At 37.2% G+C, this 27,392-nt stretch overlaps 2 protein-coding genes and 1 long non-coding RNA gene across 6 annotated transcripts in view; 2 read left to right on the forward strand and 1 right to left on the reverse strand.

The window, feature by feature from the left end:
• The first annotated feature begins 93 nt into the window (after nt 1-93).
• Nucleotides 94-13,258, forward strand: ENKUR (enkurin, TRPC channel interacting protein). 3 transcript variants are annotated; one of them, XM_062567698.1, is made up of 6 exons: nt 94-108; nt 351-444; nt 3,294-3,439; nt 6,175-6,401; nt 7,398-7,544; nt 10,918-13,258. In XM_062567698.1, the coding sequence occupies exons 2-6, from the start codon at nt 368-370 to the stop codon at nt 11,089-11,091; spliced, it is 771 nt and encodes a 256-aa protein (XP_062423682.1). In that variant the 5' UTR covers nt 94-108; nt 351-367; the 3' UTR covers nt 11,092-13,258. The 3 variants fall into 3 exon arrangements, with proteins under 3 accessions (XP_062423682.1, XP_062423683.1, XP_062423680.1); XM_062567696.1 differs by having other exon boundaries at nt 99-156; XM_062567699.1 differs by lacking the exon at nt 351-444 and having other exon boundaries at nt 94-156.
• Nucleotides 13,259-20,159: 6,901 nt separating this feature from the next.
• Nucleotides 20,160-21,384, reverse strand: LOC134136003 (uncharacterized). Its single transcript, XR_009957406.1, has 3 exons — nt 21,014-21,384; nt 20,680-20,898; nt 20,160-20,294 (listed from the first exon to the last, which is right to left on the reverse strand). It is a non-coding gene; the product is annotated as an uncharacterized LOC134136003 (long non-coding RNA).
• A 26-nt stretch (nt 21,385-21,410) lies between these two features.
• Nucleotides 21,411-27,392, forward strand: part of PRTFDC1 (phosphoribosyl transferase domain containing 1) — a 48,017-nt gene continuing 42,035 nt past the window's right edge. For both annotated transcript variants that reach the window (XM_062567700.1, XM_062567701.1), the window contains exons 1-2: nt 21,411-21,485; nt 25,132-25,238. In XM_062567700.1, coding sequence (XP_062423684.1) covers nt 21,432-21,485; nt 25,132-25,238 — 161 coding nt within the window. In that variant the 5' untranslated portion in view covers nt 21,411-21,431. The remainder of the gene's footprint in view (nt 21,486-25,131; nt 25,239-27,392) is intronic.

Here is a 27,392-nt window from a genome sequence, read left to right on the forward strand (position 1 = left end):
TCCTGGCCTTGGCGCTCCGTCCGGAGGCGGAAGTGGGAGGGCGTAAATCCCGCCCCTCGTGAAGCTGTTACTAGGCAACCGGTTTCCCTAGCAACAGCGGAAGCAACAGTATGTCGGCCCCTGCTTGCCTCCGCGGCTGGGCGCCGCCCGAGCGGGGTAGGGGCGCGGGGCGGCGGCGGCAGCGGGGGGAGGGAGAGGGAGAGGGAGAGGGAGAGGGAGAGGGCGGCGGCCACAGAAGCGGCAGAGTGCGAGGAGGGGGCGGGAGGGAGAAGTAGGGGCATAAACAGGGCGAGCGCCGCGGGAGGGGAGCGGCAGGGCCCGTCGCGAGCGTGTGGCTGCCCCGCCCGCAGGGCCCCCGCGCCCGAGGATGGCGGCGCCGCGCGCCCCGGAGAGCATCTACAACCTCCTGCCGCGCCTGGAGGAGAGGCCTGTCCAGCCGCCCAGGTACGTGGCTGTGAGCGAGCAGCTGCCGGCGCACTGGCTAGCTCTGGCGGAGCACTAAGCCTGATAAGTTACAGACAGCTATTGAAAAAAAAAATCCATTTTTTGCCTAGTTAGTGCTCCTGCTAATGAGTCACAGGAACTAACATCTGAGGGTTAACAGCCTGTTCCTAAGGGCTGATGAATCAGTTTGCCATCTTTGATGCCACACAATTTATATGGCAGTGTTTTCCCACACAGAGGAATCACACAGCAGCTGAAAAACCGTTTCTCTGGGATTTTTTTCAGTGTCACATATCCATTCCTTTCCTGTATGGAGTATATCTTGCAATGTTTTATTTTGCCTCTCTTCTTCACCCCTTAAAAAAATTTAAAAAATGCTTTCTACACACTTAGTAATAATTCCTTTTTGAACGTGCATAAAGTTCATATTTGATGATCTTGTAAATACTTTTTTTTTTCCTGATTCCTACTACTGTATTTGAAAGAAAGCTGTTACACTTAATCGTTTTCAGTTCATAGTATGGTAGCTTTAAAATCGGTCAAAATACCAGTGACATTTATTAGAACAAAGATAGTTATCCCTTTTCAAATAAAGAGGTTCAGACTTGCCAGATTCCTCATTCTGAACCTTTTCCATGTAAAAATACATGCTACATTTTTTTGTTTGTTTGTTTCCAGTGGGAATGAAGAGTAATTTTGCAGAGGGCACAAAGTGAAATGATAGTAGAGGAGGGCAAGCAGCACATTAAATCCATTCTCATCTTAATACTATTCAGAGATTTGGACATTACATGACTATAGTTCATCAATTCAGTTTAGACAAGGGATTCTCTAGGCTGAATATAATCTTTCTAAAACCCTTTTCCTATGTCAGTGATTTATACCCTTTCACCCCATTTCCTGATTGCTTCACAGTGTGCCAAATATCCAATTGGTGACAACAGCTGAAAACCAGTTTCTTGACTAGTATGTGTCAGTTTACCAATTTTTACTAATGTATACAAAATAAAGGGTCATTTCTGTAATGGAATCATAGATACATTTTACTCCCAACTGACTGGGTACTACTCATGAAACCAAGGCCAGCATCTTCATTTTCCCCAACTTCTATGTCCCAGGAAGATGAGATCTAAGGAACAGTAGTTGTCATCTTATAAATATATTGCCCTTTCTTCCTTTGCCAAATACTGAATGGATTAAGATCATGAAGTCCTTTATGACTGTATTTTCTTCCTCTTGGCCCTCTCTAGCTCTATATTTTTGGCATACAGCAGCATTTTCCACTGTCCTGACCATGTGTCAACATTCACTGAAAAGATAGGGCTGCCACATCCATTTGTCCAAAAAGACCCTTACTCCATTCACTCTTTCATTCACTTTCTCATTTCAAGAGTACATGAACCTCAGTACATTTAACTCCTCAAAAATAAGTCAACATAAAGTTGCTGCCTCCTTTGTCTTTGTCTACCACAATCAAATACAACATTACTCCTAAAGAACGGTGGATTTCAGAGGGTATGTGGCAAGGTAGCCTTGATTTCAGGAGCCAGGAGATCTGACACCTTCAGCAAAGCATCTGTGATGTTTATGTAACTGAGCCCAATCCTCAGTTAAATGCAAAATGGTACTAATCAGTGAATGACCAGCATTTGGCTTCTTTTGAAGAAAATGTTTGTACACTTTTGATTAAAGCAGGAGTTACAATGCTATGTGCAAAATTTCTCCAAAACTGCAGGGTGTGAAGTTTTCCGTATCTGAGCTATTACTGATTTCTGCATTAGCCACGTGTTAGTGGCAAAACCACTACGAACTTCAGTAGTTCAGGATCAGAGTTCAGATCTGTGTCATGTAAGACATATATAGACTATGTATATATAGAATATATATAGAATTCAGAGCAATCATCTATCTAATCTAATCTAATCTTTTATATTAGCCTGTAACAAGTAGTTCAAGAGGAGAATTGGGACAATGATAGAGTGGACAGTAATGAGATAATCTGCTGATCAAAGACATTCTCTCCAACTCTCCACATCATCTGTTTTGATGTATTCTGAAGCATGAGGTTTTATATGCCTTTAAAATATATTTCATTTCATAGAACAAAACTGTAAATGTTCATTGAAGCCAACTGCGATTTCTCCTTTAGTATGTCTGATTACAATGTTATGTAAGGTCCCACAACATTACCTCACCTTCTGCAACATATTTGAGATACATTAGTGCTTGCACCTTTCCCTGGCTAGAAATTTTCAAACGTAGAAAATCAAATGAAGTTGGCTCGTGATTGATACTTTCTTCCTGTAAATATACAACAGCAATATATTTTGGGTGCATTTTTGAACAAACTGTATAGCCCCCTATGAAAATACATTTTCAAAATATTAAATGAAAATAATTAAAAAATAAAGAGACCCCAGTGTGTAATGCATAACATCGTTAAAATAATGAATTTGTGTTTCTAATACAGTTTTGGTAAGCAACACTCAAAGCCATTTTGCTCCAAAATGTGGAGTTTTTCAAGTTTCAAAAGACTTGTGTTCAGTATTTATATGAGCAGTGTATGCAGGAACCATTTCCACAAATGAGGTGATAGTGACCTGGGAGGCACAAAAGAGGAAGGAAGAAGCAAGTTAGCTTTAGAACTAGAAGTACACCTCATTAGTGCAGTGCTGGGCCTAACCTTAGCAGAGGTGTACAAATGAGAGATGTTGTTTGAGAGAGGTATTGGAACAATATAATTTGGGCTTTTGGATTGAACAACTGCAAAAGTGTGTATTATTTGAATAAGTATTTAAAAATAATTTTCTGATCTTTAGCTTCTTTTTGGCTATTTTTTAACATCAAAGGTATATATCAACTTTTCGACCATTCATCAAACGTGAAATAGAGAAAAGTAAAGCTCAGTGGAAAACAATGGGGCCAGCAAAAGTTGAAGTGCCCTCGCCAAAAAACTTTCTGCAAAAACATTCAAAGGAACCCAAGCTACCAGAGAGTAAGTGTTGACAGGAAATCTATGAAATTTAATATGTTTTTTTGTTATTTTAGAAATGATAATGTTAACATTGGAAACAATATTGTTAATTATTGAGAATCTGATTTTTTTAAGTTCAAAATCATTTTTGAGTGCTGGGATTGTTTCCTTTTTTTAATATCTGTGATTTTGAAATTATTTAGCTACTTTACAAAAATGTTTCTCTCGTTTTTATTCTACAAAATACTGAAACAGGTAACATGGAGATTATATATGTGACTGGAAAATATTGTGAATAGAAAATATGGGAAACATTTATTGTCGTATGATACAATGCTGGCTGAAATGAATAGAAATATCTTTAAATCTCTTTTGGCTGCAGCTATTTAGATATTTAATATATGTCAGTGATATGTTCTACCCTACTAATATTTAAATGCAGAATTATTTGATTTAGATTGATGTGTCAATCTTCCCTGCAGTTGATCATTAAGGTAAATAATATAATTGAGGGTGTTAAAAGTGAGTTAACTGTTTTTAAAACTTGAATGGACATGGGGAAAGTGTGTATTTTTCTTAATGTTATCACTAACATACAGCTTTTACTCTTCAGCATTCACTGTTGGCCTTAATCCTGTAGCATTAAATTGACTGGCAGTGTTCAAAGCTTAGAAGTTTCTGGAGAGCTGCATGCCACAGAAATAAAAAGAAAGAAATAATAAAAAGAATATTTTGCTCTAAAGTGCCTGTTTTTCAACATCCTATCCTTGGGCATAAATCATAATTCTAGGGAGAGGGAGATGACAATTTTAATGTTCATCCTCAAAGCCAATTCTGTAAGAATAGTCCTACTCCAGAAAGGACTACCTTAATGCTGCTGGAGTTGTAGGTACATCGCTGTCAGAATTTGTAATGGTGTTAGAAGGCTTTAGCTTGAAACTGTTTTTAGCCTAGAAAAACAGATAATTTTATGGTGTAGTATAACAAAAATATGCTGTGTAATAGTGTGTGGGAGTCCAGCACATAATCTATCTGGCACATGCAAACAACTTTAGCATTGAAAATATGGGCTATCCCATGAGGCTTTGGAGGTTTGATGCCTCAAGCAATATGGATTATCAGAACTTTGAGGTAAGCTTAGGTCTCTGAGGTCCTGTGGGCATCTTGGGTGCTTTTTGAATAAAACCTTAACTTTTTCAGAAAAGCTAAACAGTGTTTAGTGTACCAAAATGTAATACTTCATGACATCTGAGCATTAATGCTTCCAAGCTCAAGAACTTGTTACATTACTACACTAGTGCTTTAGATGAGTTTAACAAAGAAGGTGATTCACCAGTAACTTTGAGCAGTCCATAAGGTCTTTTTATGTACTTTTATCATAAAAATAGTGTTACCTACTTTCAAATGGCTATATTTTGAAATTCAGTGCTCTGACATTTTTCTCAAACAAGCAGCTCACAATATTCCTATTTCTACTTACTGATTCAGGGCTCCTACTAATATGTGTTTTGGTGTTTTACCTTAGGAGTCATTGTGCTAGAGCTTCAGAATGACCATGACACATCATAACTTCCATACAGACTTGTTATTTCAGTGCCATGATTAGCTCCTAGTACATCTTGAAAAGGAATTCTGTCATTAAATTAGAACATTCTTGCACCTTTGTTGGATGGAGTTTCATACATACCTCAGAAAAATTAAACTGTTTAATCATCTCTATTGAAGTACATGATCTATTTTTCTAAAGCATGTGAACATACTTTCATAACTTGGAATGTAACCAGTTACCAAGTGTCTTTATTGGATTATGGCATTTTGTTGATGTAATCTGGACTGCCTTCAAAACTGGTTTTGGTCCATCTAGTTAAAAAGTAGGTTGCAGAAGCAGAACAGACACAAAGATTGGTTTTCTTTTTTTCACTGAAATCTAGGATATTGTCTTTCTTGTGGAGTTTGATCACTTACCACTTCCTTAGGGGAGGTGTGCTTCCTAACATTAGACTGATCTTGTGTTACTGCTTTCCTACATTCATTGTAATTAAAATCAGTTGCTGGCTCCAGAAGAAATGGGAGTTCCCAAAACAGTAAATGTATGTCAGTGTTCTGCAGATAAGGGTGAGCCAGTGTTCACTGAGAAGCTTCAGAGATCTTGTTTCCCAGAAGAGATCCTGAGAGAAATAGAGATTAAGTCCTGTATTCTACAGCATCAGAGATGAACATGAATTTAGACAACCTGAATCAAACTACTCTAGCTTCTTCTGAGTTATCTCTGATAATGACAGAGTTATAACTGGTGGGAAGTATGTGGGAAATGGATTGTCTGTCATCCCTCATCTGAGCAGGAAACTACTGACTTTCTGTTGAAACTTTGGAGAAAAGATTACACAAAAAGGGAAGAGTCTCTTTGTTCTCTGGAGAAAGTATTGTGAATAATTGTTTATGAGCATCTCTGGTAAAAGCAGTTTTAATCCCATTTGAAAGGAATCCCACACAAACGGGCTTAGGAAGTAATGAGTAGCATATTATATGGGAAACCTATCTAAAACAACGCAGTTACTTCCCAGGTTAATTTCCATTACACCAAACAAGCATACTAGTTTTCATCACAGTACATCCCCAGTCAATTTTTATGTTTTAGATAAGGTTGGTTTTATATAATTTGGTACATTATTTCTCCCTCTTGAGAAAATTAATAATATTGAACTGTAAAGTTCTTAATGGTTATTGCTAAGGGTGTTTATATGTTCAATTCACAGGAAAAAAGGAACAAGATAGTAGGAAAATGCCTGCATTATCAGTGCCACGGAGGACAGATCACCCACTTATGGGAATTCAGAGTAAAAAGAATTTTATAAATGCAAATGCTGTTGCTGCTATCATGGGATTGGCTAAAAAACCGCAACCTATTTATGTTGATAGAAGACAAGGAGACAAACACCTGCTTGAAACTTCAGGACTTGTTCCAAAATATATTAAAAAAAAGGTAAGTTGTATTAAATTATAGTGGAAATATCAGTAGTAATGTCTATTTTTCGATTCACTACTGTGTTCTCGTGTGAAGTGTTTATGATTCTTTTTGAGATGCTTAGATACTGTTTGCGTTAGAACCCTTGAGTTTCATCAAGGAGAAAACATAAGCACTGCAGTTGTGCCTTGCCTTTACTCTGTACTCACTTGCTTATGTTGTCAGCAAAAATTCAGCAAAATGATGCTGCTAAAGCAAAAGTAGGTGTGTTGCGTTAAGAGCCCACGGGTTATCTAATGGGGAGATAAAGAGCTAAGCTTGGTTCCTTTTGCTCACTCAACAGTCCCACCAATAGCTAGACCACCTCTAATCATCCTGGCACTAGGCACCAGCTTACCTCACATCTCAGAGTAAAAGAAGAATTTTCCACCAACTGGAACCAACTTCTGGCTGAATAATCTATTCACTTGGCAGCCTTCTTCACTGTTAGGATTTTGACTAGTATTTCCAAAACTGAAACCATACGAGTGATACAAGATGTGTGGTTAGAGAACTATGGTTACTAGATAGTTGGTAGTTGGTAGTTTTGTAGGGCTTACAGTGTTTTAGCAGAAATCAGGATGCAAGAAAACTGCTCAAGGAATGTTTCTAAGAAACATGTATTTCCAAAGGTAGAATTTGACATCATGTACAAATATAAAATGGTTTACTGTCATTAACAGGTTTCAAAGTCTTCACTCTACCATCAGTTCTTATAAATAGGTGTTTTAGTTTCTGGTTCCTCTTGTCTTTTGAGATTGTAAAAAAAAATTGTGAAAATTCTTCATGCTTTTTGATAAGACTATAGGGAGAATAATGTTTGATACTTCGGAGAACAGAAATTTAAGATTTTATTGCTCTGTGGCAGAAAATTCCATGTCAAAATATCTGTTAAAATGTAATATACTATGTATGACAAGTATGTCTGTGGTTTCTCTTTGAAAGCATACATAAATATTTTCCTTGCACTTACAGGATTATGGTATTATACCAAAATATGTGACACAGAGAAATGAAGAAATTAAGAGAGCTCAGAAAGAACATGAGGCCTATGTCTTGGAATCTCTCAAAAAAAGAGCCATGAAACGGTTATCTGATGAAGAAAGGAACAGTCTTCTGCAGGTGCATATTTTGATTTAGTGTATGTAGTAACATATGCAAAGGATTAATAAGGTAATGCAAGTCCATATAAAAAGTGTACTAGATTTTTAAGGAAGACAAATGGGCTGGCTGCTTTTTCACTAGGTGGAGCTATAGAACAGTTCTAAATTGAGCAGAAGGGCGCTGATCTATCTGCAGTTACAAAGCAGCTTTACAGTTACGTCAAATCTAGTAGATTCATATCCTCTCCATCCACTTGGAATTTCAGTGAAGCTTCAAAGGGATGCAGAAAATCAGCTGTATGGATCCAGAGACAGTTCGGACTCTCTGTTTGTGAATCATAGAAAAACACGAATTGCATCTTGTTTTTTCCTGATACATAACACCATCACATTTACTGGCAGTTTCTATCTTCACATCAGGACTTCACTGGCTAAATCATAGAATCACAGAATGGGTAAGGTTGGAAGGGACCTCTGGAGGTCCCTAGTCCAACCCCACTGCTCAAGCAGGATCACCTAGAACATGTTAGACAGGGTTGCATTCAGGCAGGCCTTGAATATCTCCAGAGCAGACTCCACAACCCCCCTGGGCAACCTCTCTATCCCAGTGCTCCGTCACTCCCACAGTGAAGAAATCCCCCCTCACGGTCAAGCGGAACTTCCTGTGCTTCAATTTCGGCCCACTGCCTCTTGTCCTGTCACAAACCTGTAAAGTTTGTCCCCGTCCCCTTGACACTCTCCCTTCAGATATTTATACACATTGATAAGATCCATCCCTCAGTCTTCTCTTCCCCAGGCTGAAGAGGCCCAGCTCTCGCAGCCGTTCCTCATAGGGCAGATGCTCCAGCCCTCTGATCATCTTCGTAGCCTTACGCTGGACTCTCTCCAGTAGCTCCACGTCTCTCTTGTACTGGAGAGCCCGGAACTGCATGCAGTACTTGAGATGTGGCCTCACCAGGGCTGAATAGAGTGTAAGGTCATGCTGTGGCATGTGTTAGATGTGGCAAAAATAGAAAATGGAATTCAATTGTAATACCTTTGTAGAATTATGACTAAAAATCTTATTTTGTCAAGCTGTTTGGTATAGTCTTCCATACAGTATGTATGAAACATGTCTTTGCAAAGAGAAATAATAGCATAAAAGAGGTAGAGAGATAAAAAAAAAAAAAACATTTTAAATGTATAGTAAGGGAAAAAGCTGAGATTTGAAACAAAATACACTGTACTGATCTATGAGCAGAGGTAGACAGGCTGCCTGTCTGAGGTGTCAGAAATTGATGGGAAAAGAGACATTGCATCAGCTGTGTAAGACTAATACTGTATGAAGAGATGAGAAGATAGGCACTGTTTCTCAGTTTAAATGACAGATATTCAAATGGTCAAATACTTTAGTTTTGTTACTAACTGTATACTATAGTTATATTGTACAAACTTGCACTGACTAAATTATGTGTTTGTCAGCATATTTTGGTGTAATCCAGGTCTTGAACTGCAATTTCTCTTGGCCACTTTTTAGCTGCTTCCTGTGAAAACAGTGATGTCTGTTTGTCAGTTTGTCCCTTAATAACTGTTGATCTTAGCAGCCATTTGCAGCAAATTAGCAGATGGGTGGACATCTCCCAGATACTACATTCCCACAAAAGGCCAGCAGAATATCTAGAGACAGAACAGTGTCTAACTCACTTGCAAAGCTAACAGATTAATCAGCAAGAGGATAAATCCAAAATAGGTAGCACAGTGACATTTCTTGGTTATGGAGAAAGCAATAAATTCTAAGAAGGAGTATGGGAGAGAGGGTAGGGTATTGCAGTGGCAGCAATAAAAGGAACATAACAGCAAGGGTGAAGATGAAGATATTGTTGTGATGGGGAAGGCAGGGGAGAAGCTGATGGTTCAGCAAGTTAATTATGCAACTATAAGTGAAATAAGGCACATGAGTTCAGCTGCTGACCATTGTGCATGTTGTTTGATAAAAGTGTGTTCTACATTTTTCAAATACAAGAGTAAGAAGAAATGTCATCTTTGTTAATTTAAAATGTTTTAGATTCATTTTGTTAATTCAGTATCTTCTTTTAAATTTTTCAAAATGTTTTCTCATTCATGGGACAGATTATTTATACAGTTATAATGTCAGGAGGAACTAGTGTCCCCAGGGTATGTGGCTTCTATCCAGTGCTCAGATGTAGACATATGGGAATTCCTGTCTTTTAAAATAATTGACTGTGCTAGTGCACACATGTGCACTATCTGATTTGAAAAAATACATGGCAAAGTCAAGCCTTATGAACTTACAAAAACAAGCGGAAATCATTTTTGCCAACATTTCTGAAATACCTCTTGATTATGCACAATGTTAGTTGTGATTTTATGAGAATAAAATAGAATGTTGATAAATGCAGTACATATTTCTCACTGATCCGGCATGTATTAGAAATCCTTATATAGAGTTAGACATTCAGCTTGTGATTTAGCCCATAGCAATAACAGTCAACATATTAAATAGCTGTTGGAACAGCTGTAAGGGAGCTTTTTATTGAAGGAGTCACAATTTGCTTTTGATCTCTCCACTCTGCAGGGTTAGAGTAAACTGTGAGGAGTAGATGTTCTAGTGTGTTTTCAAATGCTCTTTTTCAGTGGTTTCCAAACCAGTTTTTATTAATGTAAACAAGGAAGAATTATCTAAAAAAGTAGTGAATGGCTCTTCTATGAAGGTTTCAGAAATACTGTATTTGTTTTCATGACTATATACTTGTAAAGTGTACCTTTTGCCTAGTATACTAGGAGCATTACTGGAGTACTTTACAGCTTTTGATTGCAAAGACAGGTAGCATTACAAGACAGTAAATAAACAAACTTGTATATTGACTTAGATTCACATATTAAGGTAGGGTTTTTAAATTTATTTAGATGTATATTAAGATAAAGGAATAACCGTTACAGACAAAATATGTTGTTGAGTTTCAATATGAATGCACAAAGCATGAACTGCTATGCAATAAATACTCTGCTTTGAATTAGTAAAATGTTAGTTCATATTAAAATTCATGTTTTGCTTAGTCAGCATTTGCAGAGAACAGTCTTTTTTTTGGGGGGGGGGATAAACTAATTCATATAATAGACCAAATCAGACGAGTTTTTAGGAACAAGACCCATTCTTGTATTTTTTAGAAATAAGCCAAGATCCTTTCTGTTGGAACTACCTTAACTTTTAAGCATTTGATTAATTAAGTCCAAATAGTTAAGATGATTAAGCATTTTCCATATGTTTATCTATTATTTTAACATTGCAATGGCAAAGTCGATATTAAAAAAAGTCTAAGTAGCTTGTGTGTATGTTATTCTTAATGAAGTAAGTTTTTCTCATATATTTCCTTTTCATGTAATGTCTGTAGGGTCTGAAAAAGAACTGGGAGGAGGTGCATCATGAGTTTCAGGGTCTTTCTGTAGATATAGACACCATTCCCAAGAAGATGCATAAAGAAAAACTGGAATCACAGATGAAACAATTGGAGCATGATATAGATGTCATCGAGAAGCACAAAGTTATCTACATTGCAAATGAGTAAGAACTATTAAGTAAGTCCTTACTATGAGTAGGGACTATTTTCTAAAAATTGCTCTTTCTTTCTTTTCTCCTTCTCTACCACTGCCTTTCCAAAAAAAACCCCAAAAAACAAAAAACAAACTAAATGCTTAGAAAAAAATGAAACAAGTCCAATTATTTAGAAGAAGAAAGTATTCAGCTAATACAAGTATGTAGTTTCTTACCAAAGTTGTTACACATAGCTAATTATCATCTGTATAATTCACAAAACTTTTTCAAATAAAATTCTTAACTAACTTTCAGCAGAGAAGCAGTAATTTCATGTTATTCTTTGTAATTTTTACTAACAACTAAGATTTCTATAAACATTGTAAGCATAAATAATACAATTTCTTATATTTGGAGCACTTCCATTTAACAGACAAAACTAAGTGAACTGATTGGCTACTGAAGAAATCACGATAAAAAAATAACTCAGGGTGGGATTGCTTCTGGTCTAATTATTAAAGAACTGAAGAGCAAAAGAGTTTAAACAATTCTATTTCTAAACAATTTGGTTTCTACTTAACATTTTCTGTATTCATTGCTACCAAAATCAGTTTTTACATTGGAAGCCCATAATAATATAAAGTTTGTGCAGTGTAGTTACCATAGGTAGCATGCTGTGCACGTTCATGTATAAATAATGCCATAATGCCATACTACATTTACAACTAAAGTAGGAAAATATGTATTGATTGCTGCTGTAGGTATAATGTTAGATCAGAAGCGGTATACTAGTATGTAAGTCATGCTCTGGAAAGACTATTGGCTTACTGTACTTCAGTTATTTGAATAAAAACTATTTTTTCCTTCTGCTCATTCTTTGCTTCATAACACATCTTTCTGTATTACATCAGTCATTTAAACTAGCAGCTGTTGTGACATTGTAATATTTGACATCAGAAGAGGATGAAATCAAGAATTTCAGACAAACTATTAAGAGCCACATTTTCACATACATTAAGTTCTTTTCATAAATCCGTCATTTAAGGGCTTTGAAGACTTTGCAGTGATTTAAGGCTGTATTTCCTGTGCTTCTTGAATTTGTCTATGAGATGCACTAGGAAAGCTTGGGTGAGCAGGAATGGGTATTTTGGTTTTTGACAAACGATAATGTTTACTTTTAGAAGGTATATGCTGGAGGAAAAAATATATAAAATTTATATAAAATATAAATGTCATTTACTGTTTACTCAGAAAAATGACTTATAGTGTGTACTTTAACAAAACCCTGCTGATCATAAGGACTTAATAACATGACGCATTATCTGCAAATGAAGTACAAGATACCTTTCTTGAGAACACAATATAATCAATCATTGATGCTTCGTGTGGCTTCAAGAAAAGAAAAAACAGCTTAAACAATAAAATAGCATGCATTCCCACCACCTCGCTTTCAGCTATTAGTTACTCAAAGACCATTTGACTGAGTTTGACTGAGGATCTGGATTTGGCTCTTCTATCTATCAGCAGTGCTAACTTAATGGAAATGCAATGTAGGAAATTGCCTACCCTAGAAGTTAATACAAGCAACAAAGCCACACTTGCAAATATGAAACATTTATCATTCAGTACTAATAGTTACTCTGTATTAAAATTGTCAGAATGAAGCAGGGAGGGATACAAAAAGTACTGCTGTCTAACATGAGAAAGCAACTAAAGTCAGCGTACTTGTTCAGTGGAGTGTGCTGTCACTAGTGCCTTTCAACAGCACTTTTTTTATACATATAACCTTTTAGAGCACTTTGCAGTTTTGCTGCTACACAGTGTGTTCTCCTCTTGGTGCATGTGAATAGCTCTGCTATCCTGTGGTGAGGATATAGCCCCTTCAATTTATTTTGATGCATATTTTATGAGAGAATTATCAGTGCTTCTGATTATGGAAAGCATATAATGGAAACCATTGAAAGTACAGGCACAAGAATAACATTGTTATCCTTTAATTCTCTCTGGGAGATTTGACAAAATAAATTTATAGAATCCAGAAAATGTAATTTTCATGAAGTGCCAATAATTGAACGTGTAGAATTCCTGAATCAACTAGCATGTACTGTTGGTGTAACTGAAGCAAAAAATTGAATGAATTAACTCAACTGTTGTGATAAAATTGTTCCTTCATAAAGGATAGTAAATGAAAACAGAAACAAGTCTCAAATTGTTTTTGTGGGACAGTCTTCAGATCTGTAGGTCCTTACTATGGTAATCTGTTTCTCTGCCTGGAAGTCTCCTGAAATCAAGTCAGATTGAGGCACAGGGTGCAGACCTGAGAACAGAATTTTTACTCTAATATTTTCAAACAAAATGAAATTACAATAGTTAAAAAGAAAAAATTTGTCTTCTTGATTTTTAAAAAAATCAGAAATTTCTTAATGCCTCAATTTAACATTAAAAAAACTCTTGTAACTTTAATTTTATCAACAGATTAATTAAGTATTGGGAATTTCCAATCTCCTCCATCTTTACTACAGCATTTTAACGTAGTTAATAGCAAACTGCTAGAGGTTTTGCTGAAGTTTTGACATACATTCTGAACACTTCCTGAGGTGACTTCTGGAATCACATAAAGTCGTATAACCATAGCAAATATCTTATGTGTGTAATTTAAGCCTACTGATGCCAGTGGGAACCCTTTTACTAACTATAATCTGTTGATAGATGAATAAAAAAAGTACTGATAGGAGAGTAAAAAACACTTAACATTGATTAGATGCTTTCTTACAGACAAATGCATTTAGAATAGATAGGTGAACATTATTTATTTTCCTACACGTAGCCTCTTCAAATTATAATTTCCAGGTATTTCACCTTCACAGATGGACAGCTATACCCCCCCAGCTGGAACAGGATTTAGTCCAGAAATTCACTACATTCTTGCAAATATGAAAGTGACATTTTAGCGGAATTATGTATTGTGTTCTAGCAGAATAAAATAACACAAGGTGTGGACCTGCAGCTTTCCACAGTAAAGTTTGGACCATATTCTGCAAAACCAGTCCTCATTATGGGAGCTCTGTCCACAGAATAAAATAGTATTACCTATTCAAACATTCTCTAAATTCACTAGTCCATTTCTAATAATGAAATAACAAAATCATCAAAATACTTCCAGTACTTTAAAATCATTTTCTCAAACTGATACTGTTAAATGGTCTATATTAAGTTGGGTAGCAATCCTTAAACACACACTAAACTGCGTATAAACATTTTATTGGTCAGTAAGAGTTATGTTGCCACAAACTGAAACCATTCTGTCTCTAAGCTATGCATGACAAAACTGTGTACCTATTTTTTAAAAATAGCAACATGAAATTATGATAAATATCTGACTGGAAGTTCTTCAGAATGGAACTATTTATATTCAGGAAGTAAGGAATAAGATAAGGCATGATCGCAAATACAGGGAGTTCCTGATTATATGGTTCTGGTGGAGCGGCCTAGAGCTGACTCAGATCTCATAGAGCATATGGCCTGCATGTGGCTTGTCTCAAAGCTCTGCGGCTTCTTGGGATCTGCATGCATTCTTGGGGACTGAGTCTGAGCATAGTTCCTCATCACCTTCTGCCAAGGGGCAACTTCATTCCCCTAATGAAATAGGAAGGTAGAAAATTTGTGGGAGAAATAATGTGGGAGAAAGTTCTTACAGATTTAATTTTCATTAGTCCCAATATAGGGGTATTATTATAGGAAGATGTGTTCTTACCCCGGTATATTTTTTGTAAAAAACTGGCATCGCCAACTGCTGTTGTGATCGCTGTGCCACAAAGCTAAAATCTGGTCCTTTCACTGGCACGTGTTTCAAGGAAAACAACAGATCTAACAATTTCAGTGCTAATGAAGGCAGACATCTTTCAGATAAGAAAACTGCGCATATATGCAGATTAATGGGAGTCCTAGATAAAAAAACAAACCAAAGTCAGTGCTTTAATCCTCTGCTTTATGATGTTCATAATATTAATAATATAATTACAGGAGAGACAGGTGGCAAAACCTATTATTAAAGTTGCCTGACATTTCCCATGGTCAGGGAAGCCAGCTGCTGAGCCCTGCAGCTGATTGTGATCGTTCAGCTTGGTAGCTAGAGGTTATATCAAGCCTGACTAGGCTAAGGAGGACTGGCTATTCCTTCTTGTGAGTGGATGTCTGAGGCAGTCATGTCAAGTATACTTGATGATTGAATCCTAGATTGTATTTGTTCCATTTTGCCTTGAGTTTGCTCCAGCTCTTTTTCGTTATGTAATGTTATGTAAAAAAAAATGTGAGTAAATTCAGAGGTTCAATCCTCCAGGCTAAGCAGTGGCACAATAGGAATACAGGGTGAATTGAGTTTCTTGTTTGTATTGATTTTTTTCTTAACTGTTTTTTTTCCTGTGTTTGTACAGGATAAGCATGACTGCCATCTTGCCAAGTTATTAAAAAAAAAAAAAAAAAAAAAAAAAAAAAAAAAAACCTAAAGAACTATCTCTTTTTCTTATTATTATAGAGTGTGCTTGCAACACAGGCATAACCAAATAGTAGATTACATTTATATCAAGTGTTCTTCTTGATGTTGGTGTGAGGATGAAGTTCCATTCAATCTCCCAGTACTAGTCGGTGTTGTTAATTCATTGCATGTTAATTCATATTCCTTTGCAATGATGCTTGCAGGAAATTTGTCAACAGCTGAGCAACAGACTTAGGGAGTTTCCTTGAATTTTCATGGCATTCACTATCCCTTTGTTGTTTCTTGTCTTATGCCTAGATTGTAAGTTTTTGGAAGTGTGGATCATCTTTTTCTCTCTGCATAGTATTTGGCATATGATGGAATTTTTGTTCATAAGCAGAGCTCCTAGGTGCTCATAATACCAATAAATATGTTCATCTGGGCATGAATCAATGCTATGCCATAAAGGGGATAAATTGAAGTTGTGTAGTAAAGGGATCTGTTTTTCAAGAACCCTGATCTTATTTGCTTTAGCAGTTGGAAAGTAGATAAAGAATTGTAAGAAGAGAAATGAGATTTAAGGCATTTAAGTAATTCCCTAGAGCAGTAAGATTTCTTTGAAATGCAGTAGTAAATGACTTATATCTGGCTTTTTATTGTTAGTCATAAAAACTGCATTTCTCATTTCTGGGCTTCCTGACTTCTGCATTTTGAACTCATATGTGGTAAGTACAGTGCACATCAAGTTAGTTGAAGCTATACTTTGAGCACAGAAAGTGCTAGATAACAGTTGGAAAACAATTATCTCAAATGGTCCCTCAAAATTGGTTAAATTAATGTTTAATTTAATCTTGCTAGGTGTTATATGGAAAATTCAGATTACCCTCTAATTCACAGAGCTGTTGTAAAGATAAGCTAGAACCCCTAGAACTGTTTCATTATTACTTTGAGGGTGATACTAAAGTTCAGGAACCAACATCGTAACTCTCTCTTCAGAGAAAAAATTCAGTAGTGCACAGTGCTTAGGTCCACATGTTGAACAAAAAATAAACAACCACATTTTAGTATTTGTTTAGAAAGAATAGTCTGTTTTGTACACAGAATGATAAAATTAGCAAATAGTCTAAATCCAGCATTCCAGTGCTCTTAGGGAGTGAGCCATTCTGTGCAGCAACGGAGTTCAGCAGTTGGCCAGCCATGAGCATTTAACATGCCTACTCTACAGGAGAACTTGCTGGACCAGATTCTGCTTTTCAATACACTTTTGTTACTGCACTGTTTATTCAAGGCAAGCTGTGAATTATACAAAATTACATCAAAGAAGACTGAGCTATTTTGGCAATGAAAAATCAGTCCGTGAACTGTTATCCACATTCAGAATTCCTCTGCTTTGCAGATTTTGCCTAAACTTGTCTTAGCTTAAGCTTTTTAAAAAAATCTATAACAGTTAAATTCAATACATTGATGTGACCCACTACAAATTTACAATTTTCTGACTATTTTTCATGGCCATGAGTGATGAATTTGTTGCAAGATGTAACGCAAACAGCTTTTCTTGATAATAATGTTTTATCATTCAAACATACACTTCTCATTAGCTGATGGGGGCGATACTTTCACAATACTATGCAGAAAATAAACACTATTCTAAAATTAAAGGACAAAAGGAAACTTCTGTTTGCATTTATTTCAACTGTAAAAACATTATATTAATAACAAACCTGAAAAGCAGAAACTATATCTTCAGCAGCCAGGAAATTGCAAAGTGAAGCTGCTAGTTGCTCTAGTCTCATACAGTGAGATGAATAATAAACAGAAGTGCAATTTTGTATGAAAGATGTTTATCATGGAACAAATAAGTCAAAATCCAGACTTCCTTCAAGCAATGTCTAATTTTGTTGTAAATATTTTATATAGACAGAGTGACATCTCAAATGTCAGCTTTTAGTAATTTTCTTGATGTGAAAATTACCACAGTTAATTTTCAAATCCTAAGTCAGTCTTGTAGACTCAGTAGAGGTTCACCGTGATAGTTGAATATTCTGAATTTCACTTGTGGGTCTTCGATGCTGCAATCGCTTGAAAGCTGAACTTCCCAATATCCAAAGGCGTTCTCTGGTTCTGCTGAAATTGAAGGTGGAAAGAAGTTAGATTCTGGTGTGCAGTGCCACTCCACTAGCTGCTATGTTACAGTAGTTGCAAGGGGGGAATAATAGTGTCTACACTACTATAAATAGTAGGATGCTGCCTAGCCCATATGCCTAATTTGACAGCTTTTCCCAAGGTCTCTGCAGGTTTTGGAATGTAGGGGAACAGTCTGAAGTACCACTCCATCTTGTGCAAAGTGTCTGTAACAGTCTGACACACAGTTTTTGCTGCAGTCCTCTTCAGCACACAGCTTATGGATTTGGGAACTGCCTCAGGTAATGCAAAATAACTCAAAATTCTGGAATGTGTTAAAGTTGGATATGAAAGCAATTCTAAATTGCTTTCAACATACCTTGAAGTATTGTATCTAGTACCCTTTTCAATATTCTCTTCAGTGATTATCTTACCCGAAAGGTAATGATCGTTTCCTGCAATAATAGGGGGATTCACCTACCTTGTCACAGCTAACAAATGCAGGTTTATACTTGCTAAGATTGTTTACAGTTCTGCTTTAAGCATAGCAGCTTTAGCAACAAGGAGAACCAGAATAAGAGTTTTTCACCCTTAATTGGCAGGCTTCTACCCAGGTAAGCCATACCTCTTGAAATAGTCTGGATTTTCACGCTGTTTTTTATTTTTGGTATTTACTTGAAATCAGTAAAGATAAGACATCCACTATCTGTTACATACTAAACTCAGTTGTCAAATTTTTGTTTTAACTTCTGAGAAGAATTTATAATAGAATTGTAAAAGCTAACTGCTAACTCCATGATACTGTTTGTTTTGTACTAATTTCTTGATATACATTTGCTCCCAACCTCGTATTTGTTATTTCTTTACATTATAGCTGTGAAAGGGTGGATGCTTCATGTGCTGCTTTATGATCATCAGAAACAGGGTAAGAGGGGAAAAGATGTGTAACTGAAATTACAGAGTTACTTTTGTAAAGGCCCAAGATACAATTCCTTTCACAAGGGATTTGCATTTAAGTCATAACTCTGCTTTGCCACTGTGTCGCTTTTTCCATCTGTTTCTTTATGTTTTTTGGCTATGTGTCCAGACCTACTTGTCAGTGTGAGTTCACTATTCTTCTACTCTATCTTCTTTGTTCTTTTCCTCTTTGATCATTTCCTATGGCTGTATATCTGAAAGTGTTTATTTTTTCGTACTATTTTTAGTTTATAAACAAACAGGTAAACAAAGATTATAGGAATTCATACAGCCCTTTTCACAATTAAGGCTAATAACTATGTTTTGGCTCTAATTTAAAAAGTTTTCAAAATCTACTGTAAACTTATTGTATGCCAGTTGGTACTGTAAAAGCCAGTGTAAACTTTCAGTGCATACATATACCTCCTCAGAAAAATCCTTAGCAGCTTCATTTCCATTGTGCACAAAGAACCTAATTAACTCTGGCTTAATTCTGTGGGTTTCCAGAAGCACAATTTGTTTTCTCATTTGTACCAAAACTAAAAAAAGATTTATTACATTTTATATTATGTCAATGACTAACCTTACATGCAGAAGGACTGGTGGTTGTTGATAGCAGCACTACTCTTCGAACTGTACCCCAGCTAAACTTATTTAGTTTTTCATTTCAATGTTCCTATTTATTATTATAATTAGCAAGATATCACACTTCATTATGCTTCTGAAGTGAGCCCTGTAAAACTGTTGGAAGGGGAGAATACAAAAAGGAAGGATCGACGGAATGCAGTCATCCAACCTTGACAGGAAGAACAAACATTTCCTGTTTAAGTTTATCAGCACAATGCCAGAGGAATTTATTTTTTAGTCTCTTGTTCATGATAATCTTTTTCTAAATCTTTAAACTTCTGTCTGTGGTGTTCTGGCTGTGATGTAGTCAGAATGCACTTTTGTATTCCTGTGGTCCTATAAAGGGCATAGTTAAAAAGATGCAAATTCTGTAAGAATAACTCAACAAATTCAAATAGTAAAAGAAACCAGTATGCATACAGCATTGCCAAAACTTAACTGAAATCTTAACTGTAATCTAAGCAGCTTTAAAACTGTAGAGCCCAGTTCCATGATGTTTATGCAAGAGAACTTTATCTGTAACAGAGGTAACTGAATCAGATTGCATTCACTTTAGGATGCATGTGGGCTTTAGATGGGCTTTCTACACACCTTCAGGCAAGAAAAATCTTCAAATCCTAAAAAGTGCTTGTTTGTACAAATCAGTGGCATTTGATCCCGAAGTTTAGATGAAACATTAGACTTTTTTTCTGAATAGTTTTGAGAAACACTGACATACACCAGAAATACAAAAGGATTTAGGGATTCTGCCACTTATGAAGATCTATATAGATCTTACAGAAATATTTTTATTCACATGATGAAAATTTGTACAAACCTGTACACACTCTTTATCAAATTTGATAATTTGAGTTCAGCAACTTTCACTAAGCTCATTTTAAAGTTCTGTGAACAGATGCAATCTTTTTTCCATAACGCCTCAGTCTTCATATATAGGGATCACTTCCAAGACAGAAACACCCTGGATTCAGCCTCTGTTACTTCATAAACCTGGTCCTCTCTTCCTTCAGCTATGTTGCTAATTGTGGTGATAGTTCATGTAAGAGTAGATCCTTAACCTGTTAAAAAGCAAACAGATTTTATTTCTTGCAGGAAAAAGCATTTATCACAAGATGATTTCCAATTGCCGTAGTACTGGGCCAGACTGTAACTGGTGATTTATTTACTTTTTTTGTTTGTTTTCCGTATTAATAATTTATAATATAGATACGGCAGAATTCTACTAGCTGTACACTTAATGAATACTGTAGACTCTAATTGGGGGAGGAACATTTTCCTAGAAGCTACAGTTTTATCCACACTTGACCAAGAAAGATAGATCAAATCAATCAATTCTAAACTTCTTAAATGGAAATGTAAAGTTAGACAACAATCAGAATAACCCTTGAGAAGATGCAAGCCTTCTCAGCTGTGAGATTGTTCAAGCAAAACAGTAATACTAACAATTTTCACAGAATCAAATCATCAAAGAATCAGAATCTCCTGGACTGATCTCCTTTTAATGAGCAGACAGCGAAACACTGAGGTGGGCTGAAGGAAACGGGAAGCCACAGCCTGTTCCAGAGTGGTGGGGAGAAGGAGCACCAGTTCAGCGGTCAGCCAGGATTGGAGGCACCATTACTGACTTACTGCAACAGCTTGCTTTCTGGCCTCCATTATTTCCTAGGACATAAACAGAAAGCAGTTAAAATGTCACTCTAAACCACTCCGGCTTCCTTGTAGCTACCTTATTCCCGAAGCCCAGGCCTGTTGTCTAGCTGTGTCCTGCCGGTCTCACCTGATGCTTCCCCGCACACTGTACACAGAAATGCCTTGTCGGCAAAGACAAGTTCTTGCTGAACAGCAGCCTGTAACACCTGACACATTTTAGTGTGTGATAAGCGGTATTTTCTCTGTTAAAAGGAGACCTAATCGTGTCCTAAGAGAAGATGAGGTAGCTGGTCCGAGACGTCTGCCTTCCCTGCTTGAGCCTGCATCCTCTTTCGGCGGGGAGCGTCCCCTCCGTTTCTGCGGGCAGTCGTTACGCGTTGGGCACTGGTTGCTGCTGAGCGGTTTTTACGTGTAACGTGACTGGAGGAGAAGGGAAGCGCTAGCTGGCGGCGCGGCCCCAGCGCGCCGCGCCGTGCCAGGCCGAGCCGTGCCGAGCCGTGCCCCGCCCCGCCCCGCCGCAGGCGCTGGGGCGGGCGCGGAGGAAGATGGCCGGGCCAGGCGGGAGCGGCGCGGCGGCGCGCGGAGGCCGCGGTGTTGTGGTAAATGGACGCGTCCGCGCTGCCGCGCGCCCTGCCGCCGGCCCGGCCCGGCCCGGCCCGGCCCGGCCCCCTCGCCCTCCCTTCCCCCGCTGCCCGCCGGCTCCCGGCGCTCCGCTCCTTGCGAGGCTGCCGCAACCCTCGCCGTGCCCTCGGGGCCGCGCGGCCGCGGCGCCCCCTCGCCCGCCCGGCCCTCCCCTGCCCCGTCCCCGCGCTTGCTCGTCGCTCGGGAGCATCCGCCCTCCTCAGCCGCCCGCCCTGCCGCGTTGTCTGCAGCCGCGGCCTTGGCCGAGGGCCCCACCCGGCGCTTGGATAGCGGGGAGCGAGGTCCCCGCCGGCGGATAAGTGCTGGATTCTCCTGTAAAACAAACACCAGGCTCGTGGGTTGCCCCCACTTCAGGAAGGTTGTTATTTCGGCGCAGCGTTGGCATTTAAAAGTTCCGAAGCAACAGCTCAAGTCGCAGCGCAGAGCTGGGAGCTTTGCTTAGGGAACGGTCAAATCTTGCCTGCACCAAAGGCGCCTCCGCCTGCCTCTCCCACGAGGCAGCAGAACCGCGTCCGAGGCGCCGTGTCGGCCGCCCCGTGTGTCGGCGACACCTCTGGAATGGACGCCGTTTCCAAAGCGGGTGGCTAGCCTCGCGCCAGGGCGAGGGCAGCGTCTTGCGGCGGCCAGGCCGGCGGCCCGCAGGCGTGTGCTGCCGTACCGTTCGCTTTGCGGTGCGCGCACGCGTGTGCGTGAGCGCCCGCAGCTCTGCCCCCAGAAACCAAAAGTAAGGCCAATGCGGTATGATTTAGTGTAAGTTTACCAAAGCTTAATGCTCAGGTTCCTTGTTTTATAAAAAAGCAGAATCCAGATCTTTGTTACCTAAATGGAAATACCATGCTTAAACCTCTTGTGCACCCACCTTTTCATACAAAACTAGCAGTGTTCTTCCAAAGGTATTGCCAGTTGGATTTTTTTTATTTCTCAGGTGCCTCAATAGAACACTTTCAGATATTGCCGTGTATCCATATCTTTATTAGTATACACTCACATCAGCTTTTTAAGACTGAATTTCTGCTGGCCTGTTTGAACATGCCAAATCTGAACTTTTTTTAAAAAACATGTTTGCTTCTTTTACTGTATGATATTTTTACAAGCTTGTGTATGCATTTATTTATCCAGTCAAACACTCTTTCTCTCTTTTCATTGAAGCAATCACAAATATTTTCTTAATATATTCTGTGCTCAAAGTCAGATGTAAACAGAAGTTGAGTTTAACTTGAGATGGAGCTTTTTTGGTATTTAGCTGTATAAGCTGAGAACCATCACACAGATCTTTTTAATTCACAAGTGGAATACTCTTCAAAATTTACAGTTACCTGAAAATTGTCCTATAGCATAACACTGTGGGATAGCTTCAGAGTAAATTAGAATTCCTAAGGCTCATAATTGGTAAGTGCTTGTTTAAATGAAAGACAAATTGGGAATAGGCTTATTATTGTAGAAAAATGATAAATTGAAATGCATATGTGAATTTAATCTTATATACCAAATGCCAGTGAGCACTTTTAAATGATAATTTCTTCATTCTTTCAAGGTGATGCAATTTATGTTCTTTTATTCAGAAGAACCAGTAAAATTGATAGAAGAACCAGAATTTCATCCTAATTTTGTTTCATAAAGAGCATATTGTAACTTAAGTAAAAGCTATTGATTTGTGTGATTTCTCAAGCTGTTTCAATTCTTCAAGTCTTCTACACCATGTTTAAAAACATCCAAATTGATGAGATTACTGCTTAAATAAGCAATACTGACATGGATTCCTACTGTGTGTCAGTAGTGCTTACACAATCAAAAGGCTATCTTAAATTGTTTCCTTTAAATGTCAAAATACTTTTGAACAAAATTATGCCAGACAGTTCATTGCTACAAAATGTTTAAAAGGTGTCAGCCAACCCTAGGAACTGAAACTGAAGATGGAAAAAACAACATAGGCTTGCTAGGCCTCCTGCAGCAGTATTTTTGGAACAATATTTTCCTCCGATTAAAACTTTGCCAATGAGGATATGTATAATCTCCTGCTTCTATGGAAATGAGGAATGTAACTAAGTAACTCTTCTTTTGTGTATGTCTAGTTTCAAGGCTCCTATAAATCAATGGAAACGCTTTCTTTGGCACTAGTGATCCCTGAATCATGCAAATGCTGAATAGTAGTTATGAACAAATAACTTTTTTGATACAGAAATGTTAGGCAGGGCAAAGAAAGCATGACAGTGTAGGCATCTCTAGATGTCAGTGAATATGTAGCCTCCCCCGAGATTAACCCATTAGATAGAAGACTTTGTTTCAGTGTAGTGTTAGGTAGAGGTAGGTTACTTCAAAAAGACTGCCGATGTGGAGGACGAGCTTAACCTCTACTATGCTGGGTAAGCCCAGTTATTTTTGAGACATGGTTTGTTGTCCTACTAGATGAAATAGTAAGCCTGGGTTAGTTTCAGTGACACTTCTTTAAGGACTCTATTTAGCAGAAATGCCATTAAAAATGCACTTAACAAAGGCAAGTCTCTCACCTTATCCTTATCCTTCTAGTCATTATTTGTGTGCCTGAAGTGAGGAAAGAAGAAAGCCAGTATTTTGCTCAGAGAGCGTGATTGTAAAGAAAGCCTAGTAGGTGTTACTTTTTATTCTGAACCAACCTCAAAACAAAGCTCTAGGATGATTCCAAGAAGTTTTGTAAACCTGGAGGTGTTGTTTTTCATATGGACGTGTGAAAATTTTGGGTTTGGAGGTTGTTTAGTTTTTGTTTTTATTCAAAATGTACTTTGTATCTTCATAACTTTCTGAAGTCTTTCTGAAGCCTTTGTTCACTGGCTGATTTTTGTCCAACATTATCTCTTTAATCTCCTGTTTTATTCTATATGACTATAATTGTTGTGTTCTGATGGTTATGAAGCTAATGTATTAAATCTGTAAAATATTTTTTTCCGTAAATGTATGGCTTTACAGATTGTCTAATAGTAAGGTGAGATGAGAACATTTTTTAAACGCTTACCTTTGGTGACTTTTAAATTAAGACCCTCACTATTCACAGATAATAGTCTTTCACTGACTTGTACAGATACAATCTGTGAACCACATTATTTATTCTCCCTTTGTGCTGTTTTGTCTGTCGTATTTACTTATGTGAGACTAAAATGTCTCTGAAACATTCTAAGTCCCTTTGGGTGATTCTCTCATTGGAGAATCTCTTCTTACTGGTAATCTTACATTTGTATTTATAGTTTGAAAGTGACAAGAAACTTAGACTTGCTGCTAGTTTAGTATTAAATATTTCCCCTTTAGGACTAATTGTAATTTCAAGTGAAATTTCACAATTCCATGGGAAAAGAAATTACAATGTTTTTCTTAGAAAATGATATTTTTTGCAATATTTGATTTCAGAGGTATATTAAGAAGCAAAATAATTAGTAGGAAATTTGATAGGGTAAATTATATCTTCTGCTGATCACATAATTTTATAGTTTACCATTTGAATGCCACTGTATGCAGAAAAGAGTGTCATACAATTAATTCAACCAATATGTTGTACCAGAACACTGATTTTTATGTCAGTTACATATTGGCCAACACCATGAAGTTGTCTTAACAGTACTATTTGATATTCAGATTTCAGACAACTGGCCAGGATATAGTCTGGATTTGTTCACTTACCCTCAGCACTACTATGGAGATCTGGAATATGTCCTCATACCTCATGGCATTATTGTTGACAGGTATGTGTAGTTTCAATGTCACTAAATAAATCCTTTGATCAAAATTATTGTTGTTTTTTGTAAAGCCTGTCACCCACAAGCAAGGTATATATAAAATATTATCAGTTATATCAATTGGCAAAGTCAGAAATGCTTGAAGCTCAGGAAATGCTAGGGTTATAGTTGCCTTTACAGCTCTTTGCCTAATTTCTTTCACCTAATTTCTGATCTGGGCATTAAATGAGATGTGAGTCTAATAGAAAATTAGTGAAATTAGCATTGGAATGTAAATGTACAAAAGGGCAGATCTGAATTTGGAAGGTCAAATACAAAATATTCCGTATTTAGTAATATTTGAGTTGCTTATTTGCATCCTAACTAGCTTGTGCCTTTAATATAAAAGGGAGAAAAACTACATTCAGTTATATACAACTTTGGCAACTTCCTAATACAAATCATTAATATGGGATAACCTGATGGTTTCATACTGTACCATTGATTTCTACCATTCAAACTGATGAGCACAAGAGAGAAGTGTGGACTAATACACTCCACACTTGTTTGCACTTGTTTGGGTGCAGAAACGAAGTCTGGAGGATGGTTGTAGGGAAGCTTGAATGTCTCCCTTTTCCCACCTTGTAGCAGTTCCTGTGTGTTCTCAGTGTGCATCTGATGGTACTTTGGTGTTTGTGGTAGTCCAGCTCACTGTTCATGCTGAGTTTTTATTTTGACATGCTATTAAAGATCTTTTGAAAAGGTTACAAAACGGAAATGGTAATTTTAACAGTGTATTTATTGCAAACATCTGAATTTCATGAGACATTCTCAGCCTGTGGTTTTCTACCTACCACATTTGAACAGCCAGTTGCAAGTACTGAAATTCTTGGAACTCCTTGAAAGAAGATCGTAAACATCCGTCATAAGGAAGAATAGTGACTCCTGTATTTGTTTTGAAACAAAAGCTTTCTTTCATTGCCTTTTCAGTTAACATTGTGTTGAATTTTTAATCTTTTCTTGTTAGGGTCAACTGATTCTTAATTCCTCTTTTTAAATAAATATATTACAACTTCATTTCTCATAAGATTCAATAAATATTTTCTGAAGTGAGCATTGAATGCCAGTATCTTTTCCTACTCCAGCAAAAAGACTGATTCAGTTCTGATGGAAGAGGAAACAGTTGAATGTACTATGATTATGGAAAATTTTCATGTAAGAGTAAGCCTCGACACTTGAGAAAATTATCTTGTCAGTACAAAGCAATTAAATATAGGTTAAAAACAAGTATGTTTTTATTTATAAATTGAAACTAGTAATTTTTTATCTACTTTGAAGTTCATACTCTTAAAATACAGAAGTGGTCTATGGAATTCTTGGAAATTTTAGTTCCTAAAACAATCTGAGAAAAATACAAATAGATTAAAATTATCAGAAGAGAGTTTCCTCACTTCTTAAAGAAAGGTTTTTCCTATTCTTCTCAAACTTGAGGTGATAAAAGATTAGTTTACTAATATTTATCATTACAACAGTAAAAGGAATTATATGTTTGAGGTCAAACAAGATGATCTAATAATATTTTGTATTTTTCAAATCTAAAAAATATTAATGCTTTTGATCCAAAAATTGTTATATCAAATTTACTTAAGTATTTTAAAACTGTGAAAATGAAAGTTAAAAGAGGGGTAGCTTTTGCTTGTAACTAGTGTATTATTTTCACTTTAGAGTTTATTGTTCTCTGGTACGTGCCTGCAAGGTAGATTTCATTGAAGTTCTGTGTAGAGGCAAATGGATTCCTGTATTACAATTGGAAGGGAAAAACAATTTATAGACAAAAAAACTGATCATGAAAGACATAGCATAAATTGTAGGATCTTTTAATAAATTATGTCTTATCAAAGCATCTGTCCTCACTAGAAGCACTAAACACATTCAAAGAGCTATCAAAGAACTTTCCAGAAAGAGTGTTCACCAAAAATTGTCCCCTAAGCTGTTTTCCCCCAAAACATCAGCTGGCATTTTCAGTTTTCTGTTGATAATTGCTTTACATCTGATGTATTGTAAGTCGTATTTGGTGTATACTAGAAATGGAAGACTGACTTAAAAGAAAAAAAAAAGGAAAGAAAAGAAAGACTAATGACTTGGATGTTTAAGAACATGGTATTTTAAAAGTTCATTTTT

The sequence above is a fragment of the Rhea pennata genome, chromosome 2, assembly GCF_028389875.1.
Source record: "Rhea pennata isolate bPtePen1 chromosome 2, bPtePen1.pri, whole genome shotgun sequence".
NCBI classification, from domain to species: Eukaryota; Metazoa; Chordata; class Aves; order Rheiformes; family Rheidae; genus Rhea; species Rhea pennata.

Coding starts and splice junctions, on each gene's coding strand:
- ENKUR (XM_062567696.1), top strand. CDS start 111: ATGTCGGCCCCTGCTTGCCTCCGCGGCTGGGCGCCGCCCGAGCGGG. Junction 157..350: donor CTGGGCGCCGCCCGAGCGGG/GTAGGGGCGCGG, acceptor CCCCGCCCGCAG/GGCCCCCGCGCCCGAGGATG. Junction 6,402..7,397: donor CAAAATATATTAAAAAAAAG/GTAAGTTGTATT, acceptor TTGCACTTACAG/GATTATGGTATTATACCAAA.